The sequence below is a fragment of the Schistocerca serialis genome, chromosome 10 (genome assembly GCF_023864345.2).
Source record: "Schistocerca serialis cubense isolate TAMUIC-IGC-003099 chromosome 10, iqSchSeri2.2, whole genome shotgun sequence".
NCBI lineage: Eukaryota > Metazoa > Arthropoda > Insecta > Orthoptera > Acrididae > Schistocerca > Schistocerca serialis.
The window spans coordinates 52,829,923-52,846,252 of record NC_064647.1 but is presented as its reverse complement, the minus strand read 5'-3'; the positions used below and the strand labels follow the sequence as shown (position 1 = coordinate 52,846,252).

Here is a 16,330-nt window from a genome sequence, read left to right as displayed (position 1 = left end):
ATGTATGGGACATGTCTTGCATCTAGGTCTATTACAGGGGTACGAGCCATGAGGTAAGGGGTTGGGAGCAGGGGCTGTGTAAGGATGGACGGCGGACTACCACTGTGGGAGGGTTGGGAAGGATGGTGGGTAGGACGTTTCTTGTTTCACAGGGCACAACGAGAGGTAATCGAAACCCTGGTGGAGAATGTAATTCAGTTGCTCCAGTCGTGGGTGGTACTGAGTTATGAGGCGAATGCTCCTCTGTGGTCGAACAGTGGGGCTTTGGGAGGGGCTGGGAGACTGGAAAATAAGGCACAGGAGATTTGTCTTTGTACAAAGCTGGGAGAATAATTACGGTCTGTGAAAGCTTCAGTGAGACCCTCAGTATATTTCGAGAGGGACTGCTCTTCGCTGCAGATGCGATGACCACAGGTGACCGGGCTGTACGGACGGGACTTCTTATTATGGAACGGGTGGCAGCTGTCGAAGTCGAGTATTGCTGGTGGTCAGTAGGTTTGATACGGACGGAGGTACTGATGTAGCCATCTATGAGGTGGAGGTAAACATCTAGGAAGGTGGCTTGTTGGGTTGAGTAGGACAGGTGAAGCAAATGGGAGAGAAGTTGTTGAGCTTCTGGAGGAATGTGGACAGGGTCTCCTCATCCTCGATCCAGATTGCAAAGATGTCATCAATGAATCTGAACCAGGTGAGGGGTTTAGGATTCTGCGTGCTTACGAAGAATTCCTCTAGATGGTCCACGAATAGGTTGGCATAGGATGGTGCCATGTGGGTGCCCATATCCGTACTGTGGATTTGTTTGTAGGTAATGCCTTCAAAGGAGAAAAAATTGTGAGTGAGGATATAGTTGATCATGGCCGCCAGGAAGGAGGTGGTTGGTTTGCAATCCGTCGGGCATTGGGAAAGGTTGTGTTCAATAGCAGTAAGGTCATGGGCATTAGGAATGTTAGTGTAAAGGGTGGTGGCATCAATAGTGATGAGCAGGGCACTGTGTGGTAAAGGGACAGGAACTGTCAGTGGAGGAAATGGTTGGTATCTTTTAGATAGGAGGGTAGGCTCCGGGTAACAGGTTGAAGGTGTTGGTCTATGAGAGCAGAGATTCTCTCAGTGGAGGCACAGTAACTGACCACAAAGAGGCATCCTAGGTGGTTAGGTTTATGGACTTTAGGAAGTGGGGAGTGGTAGGTGACTCAGCATCTCTGCTATATAGTGAATAGAACTTTCCTTTTCATAATATTTTTAATACTGAAACTACAACATAATCTTGAGAATACACCCTCTTTATACTAACTAAATACAAAAGCAGCAAGACTGCTGACACTACTGAGGGAATATTTGCTGACAGATTACAGAAAGAGCGAATAATCTCCAGCTACACCTATATATACATCTATACTCCACAAGCCACTAAGTGTGTGGCAGAGGGTACTTTGTACATCACTGTCACTGCCCTGTTTTCCTGTTCCAGCTGCAAATGGTCCGCGTTAAGAACCAATTAGTTTTATGTGATCATTCCACACTAAATCATACCATATGCTTACCCTTAGACATCTTGTGGACATGGCTGCTAGCAGTGACTGTTCTGCAGTTGTGTCGGCATACAAAAATGGATCTTTTTGCCTATTTATGGAAGTTATGTTGGCAGTCAATTGCCACTCCCCCCATGGAGCATTGATACTCTGCAGATCTTCCTGCATTTTGCTACATTTACTAGCACTGTGATTCTCTGAATACAATAGCATCATCCATGAAACACCTCATGGAACTTCTGATGTTATCCACTAGACATATATAGTGAAAAGTTCTGTAACATTCCCTTGGGACACGCCAGAAGCTACTTTTGTGCCTGAAGATTTTTCTCTTTTGAGAATGACATAGAAATGTTTCTCTCTTTGGAAAATGAGACAGAAAGACAGTGTTCTGGTTGCCAGAAATTCTTCAATCTAACCACATAATTGCTTTGATATTCTGTACACTCGTATTTTGTCCATTACATGGCAGTGTGGAACTGTATCGAAAGCCTTATAGAAGTCCAGGAATATGGCAACTTCTGGGAGCCTGTATCTAATGCTTTCTTGGTCTCATGGACACACAGAAACTGGACAAGTGAGCACCTGAGACAATTTCAATACACAACTCGATCTAAATGTTTCATGAAGAACCCATAAACCCACACTTTTGACCCTGCTACTTGTTATTTCAGTTTTGCTAATAATATTTGGTTTTGAACAGACAATTAAGACATTCAGTTAATAATTTGAATAGTTTATTTCATTTTGTAATTAATTATAGAGATAGGTAAAATTGGTAACGTCTGATAAAAATACGATGTACTCAGCATTCTACTGTCTACAAAGAGCAAATTTTAAATTTGTCTTGTATTGTAACACTAATACGAAAACCAAAAATTTATTTTATATGCCAATTGATGTCATTGAAAACATGAAGACATCTGATAAATCTCAAGACAGATGTGAACTGTCATGAAAGAAAATCATATGGGAAAGAACATATATTTTTATCAGAGACATCAAAATAAATTGTAAAACACTCTAATGATAGCAAATTCAGATGAAAATATTAAATAATTTGTCACAAGATGTCTGTTACAAAATTGTCTGGGTGTGATAAAATGTTGTAATAACTGTTTCAACATAGTAAGAAATGCATTAATTGTTGAAAGATTGTAAATGTGATCACAGCTGTGATCGCATGGCCCAGCACTGTTTTAATCTTTGTTTCGGTTATTGTTTCTCTTTCAGCTGCAAAACCTCATCCCCTACCTATGTTTGGTTTCAATATTGTTGACAAAACAACAGAAGCTGCTAGCAGCATGTGGCTTTAGAAAGTATTGCATTTCTTTTCTATGATTACGAAGAGAGCTATTTGGCAGACATTATAGACTATACAATGATTGTTTATTTCCTTTTTTCATCTGTTGTCAGCTTGGAGACAACCACTGGTAGGTCAAAACACGGAATTGGGAAAGGTTTGTGTGATTGTGTCACAGCAAATAAAATAAAAATAAAATAAAATAAAAAACTACAACTGTCCAACACTGAGTGGAAGTCAGCATACAAAGCAGCCATACTGTCAGGACCAATTATACTGTCAATTGAAATGCAGTTCCAATTCACATTATCAATGAAACAGTTGCAAGAAGCAGACAGAAAGAAAACCTACCGAACTGGAACTCTCTGACTGGTGCTTTTTCTTCTTTGCCTTCTTCTTTTTCTCCTTCTTCTTCTTTTCCTTCTTCTTTTTCGACTTTTTATGTTTGTCAGACTTGCTGGACTCCCTCACTCGACTCTCGACTGACGGTGCCATCCACTTGTCGTCGCCCCGCTGCCTCCTCCTCTCCTCCTCCAACTTCTTCTGGTAAAACTCTGCCTCTGCCTAGTTCCACAAACAAAGATTTGGCATTTCGTGTTGTTTACTTATTTAAAAGGTTTTAGTTATTGGCATAAAGCTATTCCTACAAATGTTATAGAGCCTTACAATTGCAGTACTTACATTACTTGCATTACTCTCTCTCACACACACACACACACACACACACACACACACACACACACACACACACACAAAAACTGCTGTAACCAGCTGTGGATGTAAGAAGTGGCAGTGCATCTGAAGAGCACACCATAACTTCTGTAGTCCTAAATGGCTAAAAGAATCACCACAAGTGCATGCACAAAGAATGCCATAATGTTATATCTTATGGGACTCTGCATCGCACTGCCGAATACAAACCGAGATGTGGCAGTATGGAGTATCTTCACAGACAAGAGGGGGGAGAAGTGAAAGAGATATTTTAAATACATTTCATTTCATCCAACCCTCGAATGGGTGAACTGATTTTCACAACACGAGCAGACGCACAACGTACTTTGTACACATGTAACGAATAGCTGTCTTTGTATTTCCACAATAAACATGTATGAGCAAATTCACTGTTTAATCTTAGTTTAAGTCAACAATGATAAAATAAACTTATATTATATAGGCTAAATCTCTGTTTAATTAAACAATAAGAAAAAAACTTTCATTGTATCACTCTGTTGCTATGTACAAGCATTACCATACTGCACTGACTCACTTGGAGCATTAAACAGTGCAGTTGCATCAGATCCCAGCCAAACACTTGTGTGATTACTACTGTATTGTAGACATCTGCCTCATTGTGGGACTGTGCTGCTAGCTCAGATTATGGGGAATTTTCTTGCACGGACTGTAAATGTTGTCCTCACCTAGCTTGCTGTTTATTTTATATACTGTTGCTCACTAGAATTTATGTCAATACAAGTTACCATGGTGTTAACTGAAGCAACAATGAGGCAATAGGTACGGGCTCACAATTGTAAAAGAACAATGGAACAGTACAAGGCAATTGGTGCACTTTACACATTAGTGCACCTGCCTCGAGGGTTAAAAAGGCAGTCACACTGTACCTTTTAAATTTTGCACCTACACACTTAAAATTACTCAGAGCAGGCTGTTCCAGCTTGAGCACCCACCATGTGCAGCCGCCAGCTACCTACAAGATTGCTGACGAGCATTGGTGGCTAAGCGGCTCACGCGTGCCCAGAATGCAGTACAGTAGGGTCACATCGTGGGTAATTCGTATTACAAGGGCTAACTGTAATGTAGCTTCTGACTGGCTATTGCCAACATTAATTATTCACATAATTACCACAAATTCGATTATCGTCTGTTGTACCATGTCATCAGTTTCTTTACGACTTCATTAAAAATGGTGTTTCAGTCAGTTGTTCACAGCATGCTTGAGCTCACTGTCAGTTGAAATGCTGAGTACTCAACAGGTCCTCCATCTTGGGTAAGAGGTGAAAATTGATACATTGCAAGCCCAGATTATAGGGAGGATGATGAAAAATTTTCTGGTGGGAAACGTCTGTTTTTCCTTCATTTGATTCACAGGACCAGGACTACACATTGACATGTAGGACACTAAAACTTCCAGTAATCGTCACATGCAGTTTGTTTTGGATTGACCTTAAGAGACTTTAAGAGTCTCACAATAAACCTGTGATGTCAAGGTAACTTCACACACGTTACTCTCATGAAATTTGCTGTCAAAATTCCTTTAAGATCCCAAAAAACAGTAATGTCAATTGAACTATTTGGGCTCATTGGAAGACTGAGTGTGCAGCCACTGTTTGGACAGTTTCTCAGTTTCTGAGTTCACATACTGTGCTCATGTCTCATCCCCTATCATAATTCTGTTCAGCGATTTCTCTAGCTCTTTATGGGAGCACTGAAGGCATACTGAGGCCAAACACATTATTTCAGTTATGTCAACATTGACTAGACATTCTGGTATCCATTGCACACAAAATTTATGTGACAATGTTGAAAGGAGGTTGTCCTTGAAATCTGAGGCATGTTTTCAGAAAGTTTGGAAATTATGAGCCGATACATTGCATGCAAAATTTTTTCATCGTGCTGCACAAGTCACGTTTGAATGTTTTCCTCAACCACTTTTGTCATGCACATCTGTGCGAGCAGCCTAAAATTTCCTCACAACACTATCACTTCTAACCCCAACTCTCTACATGACACAACTCACACTGGATTTTCAGCAGCATTGACTCCTCCTGCTTGCAAGTAGTGAATGATAAAAAGAACTCTGCAACTGGTGGGAGAGACTGTAATATCATCCTTCAACTGCTTGCTAACCTACACACTGATGAACACAACACAGAGATAACTGACGTAACATTACCTTCAAAGTCTACTTTTATAATTACACAAGCACCATGAAGCTATAAGCATTTGTTAATTTTTAACAGCCAATCAGCCATTAATTTACCAGTTATCCTCAGAGAGCGTACAGCATTTAGCTGAACTAAATTTGGAAATTTTCTCATAAACATCTGAGTACAAAATGTTCTGTCCTATAAATGAGCAAGCATGTGTACAAATAACTTTAACTTCAATAATAATTAAATGGGACAGTAGTAGTTTAGTAAGTTGTTATTTATACATAGATTATATCCTACACATGTCCACAATTTTGTTTTGTATTTTTATTATTTGTTTGGGGTACTCTGTGGTGGGAATGCGGCAGATGAAGTTTGACAGCAGAAATCTCATCACAGCAGGTGCTACACGGTGCTAACAATGATGCACGAAGTGCCAAAAAGAACCTCTGAGTATGTAACCCCTACGAGTGTGAAAAACAACTATACTAACCAAACCCACTTTATTTATGTAAAATGTTTAATTAGTACCAGCTCAACTACTGCTAAAACCAGATTTTCAGACTTATATGTAATAAAAGTTCTTCAGCACTCAGAAATGAAAGAATAATTTTAATCAATGAGGAAAGAAGAATAAGAAATCCCGGATTCACTATTCACGTGGATTTGAATATTAAAAATGTTGAAAGCAAAGTTGCAGTAACCTGAAAATGGATTTAAAAAGTAAAAGTCTGTCTTTAATGTATATTACCACAGATGTTTTAGAAAACCTGGAAAGGAGAAAGCAAATACACTAAGACAGAAAAGAAGCAAACTACAAAGAAATTATTCAAATTAATTGGAAATCTGTAGATGTGATGTACATGTACAGAAAAACAAATGATTACAATTTCAAAAAAATGGACAATTTATTCAAGAAAAATCCTAGTCTTGTTACAAATTTTCATTTGTCGCTTCAGTTTGTATATATACGAGGTCTGGAACTTAAATTGTGGCAACTATTTATTCACAACCAATACAAAAAGAGTTCCATGTTTGCACCTGTTACTGCCTTTCAAAGTAGTCACCAGTGTTGAGTAGAACACGTTGCTAGCCATGTGGAAGGTGTAGTATACTGTTAGCAGAGCCTGTTCTGTTGATGGCGGGAATGGAGCGGTCTATTGCCTGTCGAATTTCTGGAACAGTTCTGAAGCGAATGCCACGAAGTGGCTCCTTCATCTTCGGAATCAAATGCTGTATGCACCCGTGCATTGTTGTGGAAAATGATGGTTGGGTTGCGCAGAAAGTGTAGCCGCTTCTTTCGCAAAGGTGGTCGCAGGTGATGCTCCAAAAATGAACAGTAATACTGTGCACTGACAGTCTGCCGTGGAGGAATGTAATGCGTTAGGATAACACCATCACAGTCGTACACGAAAATCACCATAACTTTCACCACATTGGGGCTCTGACGCACTTTCGTGTTTCGCAGCGACCAATAATGACACCATTCATTGGATTGGCATTTCAGTTTTGGTTCATAAGATGTGGCCCACATCTCATCCAGTGTTACGATACAGCGTAAGAAAGCTTCTCCTTCGCATTCACAGTTCTCCAAGTCCGCCTGAGCAGTGTCGTAATGCGTCCATTTCTACAATTCGTTCAAGTCATGCAGAAGCCTTCGTGATGCTATTTTTCGCATGCCCAGGCGTTCCTTCAGGATGCGAAGCACAGTCGTATGCGCTAATCTGGTTTTGTGGGTGAGCTCACGAATCGTATGGCGTCAATCACTGTCCACTAACGGAGCAACAGCACGCATTACTTCTTCAGATATGCTAGGATGACCTGCCCGATGCACGTCTGCCACAGTTTGCCGACGTTCATTGAAGGCTTTTACCCAATGTGCCACTGTTCTGTACAGCAATGCCGATTCCCCACACGCCTCTTGAAGACACTGATGTGCTGTACAACCTGTGGCATATTCGATCTTAATCCAAATCCGTTGTTCCTGTTTTGGAAACATAGTGACACCATTATGTTAGACCGCTCACTCACAAGTGACTGCGTTTCCCTCGATTATGCGTGCACCGGTGACGTGGGACGGGCGAGTCCATTTGCTCAGAGGTAAGGTATGTATGTCAACAACGTGTGCTATCAGCAGCAATAGTGGATTCCATTGCATAGTGTCTCCACAGCAGTGTTGCCACTATTTAAGTTCCAACCTACATACATATGGATGTTTTAGACTTGCAAACGTCTCTGGAACCATTTAGTTGCATTCGATTAAACCACCCATGCCTGGGTTTCAGGCAGGAAGCCCCATTTTATTTGATGCCGAGGCATTATTTCAATACAGCTGCGGAGACTCTGCAATGCTGTTTGATTTTAGGGGAATACAAAGTGGGCTGAGATGTGACGGGAATATAGATTGATGAGGAAGATGTGCTACGGCAGTCTGTGCAGTCAAGCAAAGCCACTGTGCCCGGGTGGTATAGTGGTTAGTGCATCTTCCGACTGAGCAGGAGACCTGGATTTGAATCCGACCTCGGTACAAATTTCATTCATTGCTTCAGTCTGCATATAGACATCCTAGGTGTCTGAGACTTGAAAAGGTCTCTTAACCACACAAAATGGCCAAGTCAGTATCACGTCGGTCCACATCGGGCCGTTATGCAAGCAGTTATTAGGCTCGGCATTGATTGACTGAGTTGTTGGATATCTTTCTGGGGGATATCGTCCCAACCTCACTGGCCAAGCAGGATTTGGCAACAACAACAAAAAAAAAAAAAGAGTAGAAACTCTCACTATGTGCACGGGGGTGAAATGTTCCCGTGTTGACCTGACCGTAGGGTCAATTACATGCGTGCAGATCAGGGGGAGCACTATGCTATACCAGCGACATTCACATGGCCTTCCATTGAAGGAACCATGACAGCTGTGAGCTACATAACGTTATGTACCATCTGCATTCCTTCGTGCCCCATGTTCTTTCTGATGGCGAAGGAATCTTCCTGCGAGATAACTGTCCATGTCACAAGGCCTTAACTGTGCTACAGTGGTTAGAGGAGCACGACAGTGAACTGATGTAGATGTCGTGACCGCAAAATTCTCTCTATATGCTATCGAGCACCAGTTCCGTGCTCAAAAACCACTTGCCTGTAATTTACAGAAACTGCATAACACATGCATATAAATCTGATGACACATCGCTTTGGAAATCTATCGAGGGCTTGTCAGATCCGTGCCACACTGCGTTCCACACAAAATTATCTTTGGAAAAATAAATTAGTGATACTGATGTGGCACAACAGGAGATCCTCTCGTCTGTCGTGCACTTAACAGCAGTTTGCTGAGTATGGACGTACATGTAGAATATTGACTGCTCTGTGGTGTTCTAAAGGAATGTCAGTTACTACTTTTGCCTGAAAAAGTTTTAATTAGTATCGTGCACTGAAACAGTTTAGCTGAAGTGCCCTCACACTATTTCTCAAAAATCCCCTCAATACCTAAGTATACTTCTAATAATTCAGAAAGAGTCCATGTAAATCAGAAGCATTCAGTTAAGTGTTTTCTGGTCATATTTCAAGCAAATGATTTGAGATACTGCTTGTCTAACACCACAACCACCTGCCGCAGCTCGTGGTCGTGCGGTAGCGTTCTCGCTTCCCGCACCCGGGTTTGATTCCCGGCGGGGTCAGGGATTTTCTCTGCCTCGTGATGCCTGGGTGTTGTGTGATGTCCTTAGGTTAGTTAGGTTTAAGTAGTTCTAAGTTCTAGGGGACTGATGACCATAGATGTTAAGTCCCATAGTGCTCAGAGCCATTTGAACCACTACCACCACCACCAACACAACCACCTGACATCCACAGCAAGCCCCCATCTGGACTACTTTCTGCATTACCATTGTCAGCTCTAGCCTGCACATCAATGCAGCTCTTGCATTTTTTTGTAATGTCATCTACACGACTTCCATCAGATCGTTGTCTCGGTCTTTTGTTGTCTCTTAGAATCCAGCTAATGACTTCACTGGTCTACCTACCATCGATTCAACTGGTTAACTGCCATGCCTACATCAATTTCATTTTCATTAATGTCATATAATTAAGACTTCCGCTCCAGTGTGTTCCTTAACACAACTGATTGCTTTCCCTTTGCTGATGAAGCAAGTATTATAATAAGCCCAAATGTGTAACTTTAACACATGAAAAGGTAAATAATTATTTCTCAAAAATTAAGGAAGGAAGAAGGAAGATTATAGTATAATATTCCAACAACAATGAGATGATTAGAGCTGGAGCACAAGCTCAGATTAGAGATGGATGGAGGAGGAAATTGGCCATGTCTGTTCAAAGCAACCATCCCAGCATTTGCCTTGAGTGGTTCATGGAAATCGTGATAAACCTAAAGTTAGATGGTTGGACAGGGATTTGAACCACTGTCCTCCAAAATGTGAGTGCAGTGTGCTAGCCACAGTGCCATCTTACTCAGTCTCAAAAATGAATATCAGGTTTTCTGCAACTGAACTCTAAACACAGTACATTCAATTCAATACTGCACAAGGCCTGATCACACAATTAGAATATACCAACAACAAATAATGAGGAGGGTAGACAATTAAGACAATTATGTTTTCATACTGATGAAAACTTAAAACAGGAAAATCCATACATAAGACCTGCTGAAAGTTCAGGTTCAGCTATTTTTGCCATAAGAATAATTGCAAACTTTGGGTATGAAGAAGTCAGAAAGTTAACATTTTTTGCATATTTTCATTCATTGATGTCTTGGGATTAATATTCTGCCATATGGAAAACATGGAATTTCTTCACAGCATATACAATGGCCAAATCTTCTCTATCTGAGAGTACCTAGTTTCAGCAGGAGCTCAGGATTTTTTAGAGACATAAGTAATAGGCCGTTCGAAGCCATCAGAATATCTACGAGCCAGTACTGCCCCAATCTGTGCTATGAAGCGTCCATCACAAGGACCAAGTGAGACCCGGCTGGTACGTCACTAAGCAAGTTGCAGACTGCAGAATGATCTTAAGGGTGAAAAACACAGTTTCACAACACGGCAACCATAGAAACTGAGTCCCTTTGCACAGCAACGCACGTAACAGGTGAGAGACTGTTGCTGTCCCAGGCAAAAATTTATGGAAGTACCTGACTTTGCCTAGAAAAACCTGAAGTTCCTTGACCGACACAGGGTGGGGAAGTAACACAACAGCAGAAACATGTTCGTGCAGGGGTCTGATACCATCATGAGAAACTTCAAACCAAAGATAAACAACAGAAGGTTTAAAAAAAAAGAAAAAGGAGTGTGGAGATTTTGTAAATGTTCCTCTGTGGAGGCACCATAAGCTAAAATGTCATCCAAATAGTTTGCACAACACGGCACAGATGCTGTAAGTTGTTCAAAGAAATTCTGAAAAATGGCAGCACTGGCAACTCTAAAAGGCAACTGCAAGTACGGATACAGTCCAAAAGGGGTATTGATATCCCAAAGGAGGATATTGACGCACTGTGACTCGGTACCTAACGAGAGTTGTAAATAGGCACCTGACAAGTCAATTTTTGAGAAATATTGGCCACCTGATAACTTCGCAAAGAGTTTGTCAAGGCATGGTATTGGGTACAAAGCCACTACAGATGAGTTCACAGAAACTTTAAAATTGCTGCAGAGGTGCAACGGGCCTAACAGTTTCTTTACTATAACTCACTAAGAGATAGATCATTCACTTGATGCAACAGGCCAAACAAAATTGAATTCTTCTTTGACATGTTCCCTAAGTAACACTGAAACCAAATGTGCCTCGAAAAACCAAGGCTGAGCAGAAGGTTTCATGGTAATCTGTGCTGGAAAATTGTTGGCACAACCCAATCCAGGAAAGAAGAAAGAGAAAGAATCAGAACATAATGCATCCAACTATGTATGTGACACTTGCTCACACACTAAATTCACTTAATTTGAAATGGTAAAACCACACAACTTACAAGCATCTACTCCAAAAAGATCCTCCACTAATGTGTTATCTACAACAAGAAATTTAAATGACCAGACTACTGACTTGTAGGTCACTGGGACGGAGAACTGGACGTGAATAGGAATACTCTGTTTACTGTAATTTACTAACTTTCGTGACACATAGAGAAGCAGAGGGCAGCCGAAAGCCATACAAGTTTGTGAGTTTAACAAGGTTACCAAAGGTCTTGTATCTACTTGTATGCGCAGAACTTCACAAAAAAAAGCTTGTTTGGCACAACGGAAAAGGCTGATACAATGTTTATGATCATATGCGCATCAGGATCATTGTGTTGAATTTTTGCATCACAAACAGAAGCAAATGTGACCTTTTTTGTTGCAATTATGACAAGCAGCCCAGCGTTTTCGGTAGTCTGGGCACTCATGGTTAATGAAACAATCAGAGCAGGACAGAAATATGGTATGTGTACTTTGCTGTTTAGTAGCCTGTTTAGTTCATTGGTGCAGCTGCTGCTGGGAGCGAGGTCAGGTGTCTTGATGCTATGATTGTGTGCAGACTGTCATGATCATGTCTTCCCCCTGTGAAATATCTGAAGCTTGGTGTGGAGGAGACCATCTGCTAACATGAGAAGAAATGGAGGACCAACCAGAGTCGTAATTAGGTAAAGTACAACATGACCAATAGACTGAATACAACTTTATTCTGCAAAAGCATTAACTTGAAGACGGTATTTAAGTAACACTAAGCACGAACCAATTATGTACACAAAGAGTTGTAGCAATACACATAAAGAACTGAGGCAAGCATAGCTCGGCTAGCCTTACATAGGCTATACCAAAAATAATCTTTGCATGAATAGTATTTGCCAATAACAACTGCTTATATTTTGTAAAAAAAAGTTCCTTATGATGATCACATATATGTATATATAAATCATGTAATTGCATTAATGAATGAACACTACAAAATATTGTCACTGGGATATGCTATCGAACATTGCTTATGAGTAACTGAAAATCACAGATTCATAAAACTCTACAATGTACACTGTAAGTAACTTATTATAAGAAATATGTGCCTTTTATGTAATACAGTTACCACTGATGATGGACAATGCCCGAAACTAATATGGTGAAATAAAATACTACCAGAAAGCAGCTTTTGTCGAAAATTAGTTAGTAAGATGACATATTTACAATTTCTACAAGCTGCAATTTCTCCCTAACAACTCCTCCATCGTCACCAAGGCAGAAATGGTCAATATTAGAGGAAAAAACCATAAATGGCCTGCATGTAGTCATATTAATATTATTTGTTTTAGTTGTATGTTGAGTGTTCTATGTTTGTTCTGTTAACGCATTTCACATCATAATGTTTATCCTGAGTGAGTATGATAAATGGAACAAGTAACTAACTAACCATTCAACTAAAGAAATAATGCATGAAGGTTAGTCAATAAATGAAAAAAAAGTTCTAAATTGTTGTGTGTTTATGTCCAGGAACAACATTTTCAATAATTTTCAGCAACCAGCAAACTTGGTTTCACTTTAAACAGAATCTGAAAGACTTTCTGACAGGCAACTCCTTCTACTCTATAGACAAATATCTTAACAGGACTGTTAGACCAGCTTAAATAAAAATGTGAGCTAGACTTCAGTTTTGACAGCATCTGGTCAAAAGTCAAGATTACATATTTTATGTATGATAAATTTATTAAAAGTGCATAACTATGTTTCATTCTGCCAGGGTAAAAACCTGTAAAAATTAGCAGTTCCACAACAACATAACATATTTTGACAATCAGGACAGTGAGAAGGGACTAGTGTAGCAGGGGATACAACCCGTCGGCTTTGGACAATGACGTCACAAGTCGCCAATCGAGAAGCGATTCTTCTTAGTGTTGTAGCTCCCTTCAGTGGCTGATAAGTGTTTTTTGGCTTTAAAAAAAAAAAAAAAATCTCACGAGATAGAATAAACAGATCCACTTTATTAAGCAATCAGTAAAAAAAACGAAACTGAAACATAACGGCAAAAGCGAAAATGGTAAACTGCTCTCTGGCGACTTGTGACGTCATTGTCCAAAGCCGACGGGTTGTATCCCCTGCTGCACTAGACCCAGTGAGAATAATATTCAGATGTTTTATGTTTTTTATTTTAGATTTTCTGACTTGTTACACACCCATGAGAGTCATCTCATATTTGGATCTATGGAACAAAAACTGAATCTAATCTAATCTCACTAATCCCAACTGCTAAGATCCAGAACTGGAAGGCACATGTATCACATCATCTTAAATGTCTACATCTATGCTACAGATAGTATCACATTCTGAAGATGAAAATGTCACAAAGTGGATTTACTTCTTATAGGCCTATTTTCATTTACTAATGCCTTATGGGATCATATTCTGGAGTAATGTGACATTGTGGAAGAAAGTATTTCTTGCAGAGAACTGTGTAATATGGTGACAAGGCACACTGACAACAGTCTCGCAGTACAAGCTACCCCAACCCGCTTCTCTCCATAGCCCACTGAACAACTTTCTGCAATCATCTTTTTTTCTTTTTTTTAAAACGAAAGTCCCAGTCTCCCTGTCACAAGTCAAGGTGACTGAAAACTTCATATTCCACTCTCCCTCTCTCTCTCACACCATTTTCAATCTCCCATTTATTTATTTTGGCATATGGCCAGTTGTTACCTTCAAATAGCCCAATATGAGAACTCATCAAATGGTTCTGTGAGTGCACAGCTGAAATTCTACAACTTCTCAAAAGTTTATATAGGCTACACAGAATCCAAACAGTTCTAAACTGACAACACGTCAAAGTACACTCAGTTATTCTGTGCCGCATATGCTTTCTTTCTCAGTTCATGTAACTGGAAACTTCCAATAGGGCTGCAGGAATAGTTTCACTGATACAGATTCTCCTTGCCTGCTCTTACATTCCATGACGTTGTTGGTAGTTTGATGAAGTTAGTCATAGCAGGTATACAGTATCCAAAGAGAATCGCTGAATCTGATGATTTCTTTTGGCTGAAGGTATGAATTGGGTACATTTGTTATCAATATAGAGTGTGCCAGAATAACTCTGACTGGTCTGGTTATCATGAATTTTGATGTTGGTTACAGATGTTTGTATTTCTTTGGTGACTGGAAAAAAACTAGGTGTGCTGACAGACTGACTTGTAGCAGAGCCTGAAGTGTCAATTACATTGGAATCTGACAATCTCAATATGTGTTGGTGAAGTGAATGAACATAAATGAAAGAAAACTATACATGTTGACAGACTGACCTACAGCATGTCCAGAGGCCTAGATTGGTCCACAGTTACAACTCTGGTGGGAGGCAAACGTTCACTATAATGTGATGTAGGCTAATTGGAAGAGCATTTCAGGGCTGCCCTATGATAGGCTGTGAGGGAGAGATATGAGCGCTGCTCCAAGCTTAGGTGGGAGGCGAGAGCTGCAAGGACAGGCAGTGTGATTACCAAATGGCAGGAAACCTGGCCATTTGTGTTTTGAGTCTTTAAGTTTTACTTTCAGAACGGCACGTGCCATTATGGAACACAGGAGTATGCAAGCACTGTCGCTGTACAGGTAATCCTGCACGCACATAATGTGATAGCCCAAGGGAGCTGAGAGTCGCACTGTCAGCTGCACACTCACAATCCAAGAGTGTTAAGATACCATCACAATGCGAAAGGTTGGCGCAGAAGCATGGTAGAGTTTGGAAAGGGTTTTTTTTGTGGTTAGAATGGTTAAATTCACATGGATTCCTACTATCTATGTAGTGAGCAACTCCAGACGCATAATATGAGAACATTTATTCTAATCCTCTTGTGAGGGTAAAGGGTCGAATAATCACTCATGTTAATTATTCATGAGACAGCCGCGAAGATTTCATGTTGACATTTGTTAGCTTCGCGAACTCACAACCATCACACTGTTCTACAGTGAATACTACAAATAGTAGTAAATTTATGTGGTTGATTGTAAAATACGATTTTATTTGTTTTTAATTAGTATGCGTCTTCACAGTCAAACTTCCATCGAATATCGCATTATCCGCAAATTCTACGGGAACCAGCAACTACTATACCTTCTTTAAAGCTCTTTCTCTCGCCGTCCGTAATTCCTCTCGTCGCTTATTGCTCTCTCGTTCACTACTGAAATTTATCAGAGACATCTTCCAATTACAGCCTACTACAACCCCGTCACTCGGTTATTTTGATTTTATGTTTCTATCGGCATATAAACATTACGCGCAACTCGAAAACAAAACAAATAGCTCAAAGTTCATAAGATCTAAAGATAAAACTACACCCAGACTGAGTCGTCACTTCAAATGATAACTCCAAACACAACATATCATAGTCTAACATGATATATCACAGTCGCGAGTCGCGACACTCACTGCTGTTAATGTTGTTACCGTTTGACAGCTGGAGCAACACTAGCGCTTCAAGCGACGAGAAAGGAGAACTTTACATGCGCCGTAAGCATAATGCTAGTTTTTCATCCTTTCCTATGTGAATTACGAAAAAGTTGAATTATTTTATTGCCTCCAAGAGCTTCTGTAATACCAGAAGATATAGATGTTTCTGAAAAGACTTCAAAGAGAAGCGCAAGTAGGGATAAAAATCATAAA

The 16,330-nt window shown here is 40.2% G+C and overlaps 1 protein-coding gene across 3 annotated transcripts in view; it reads right to left on the bottom strand.

The window, feature by feature from the left end:
• The window catches only part of LOC126425034 (CWF19-like protein 2), a 188,145-nt gene extending 172,093 nt beyond the window's left edge, over positions 1 to 16,052 (bottom strand). For all 3 annotated transcript variants that reach the window (XR_007576250.1, XR_007576249.1, XM_050087942.1), the window contains exons 1-2: positions 15,782 to 16,052; positions 3,184 to 3,396 (exon numbers count right to left, since the gene is read on the bottom strand). Coding sequence is in view for 1 of the 3 variants with exons in the window: in XM_050087942.1 (XP_049943899.1) it covers positions 3,184 to 3,396; positions 15,782 to 15,868 (300 nt within the window). In the remaining 2 variants the exon portion in view is untranslated. The remainder of the gene's footprint in view (positions 1 to 3,183; positions 3,397 to 15,781) is intronic.
• Positions 16,053 to 16,330: the final 278 nt, after the last annotated feature.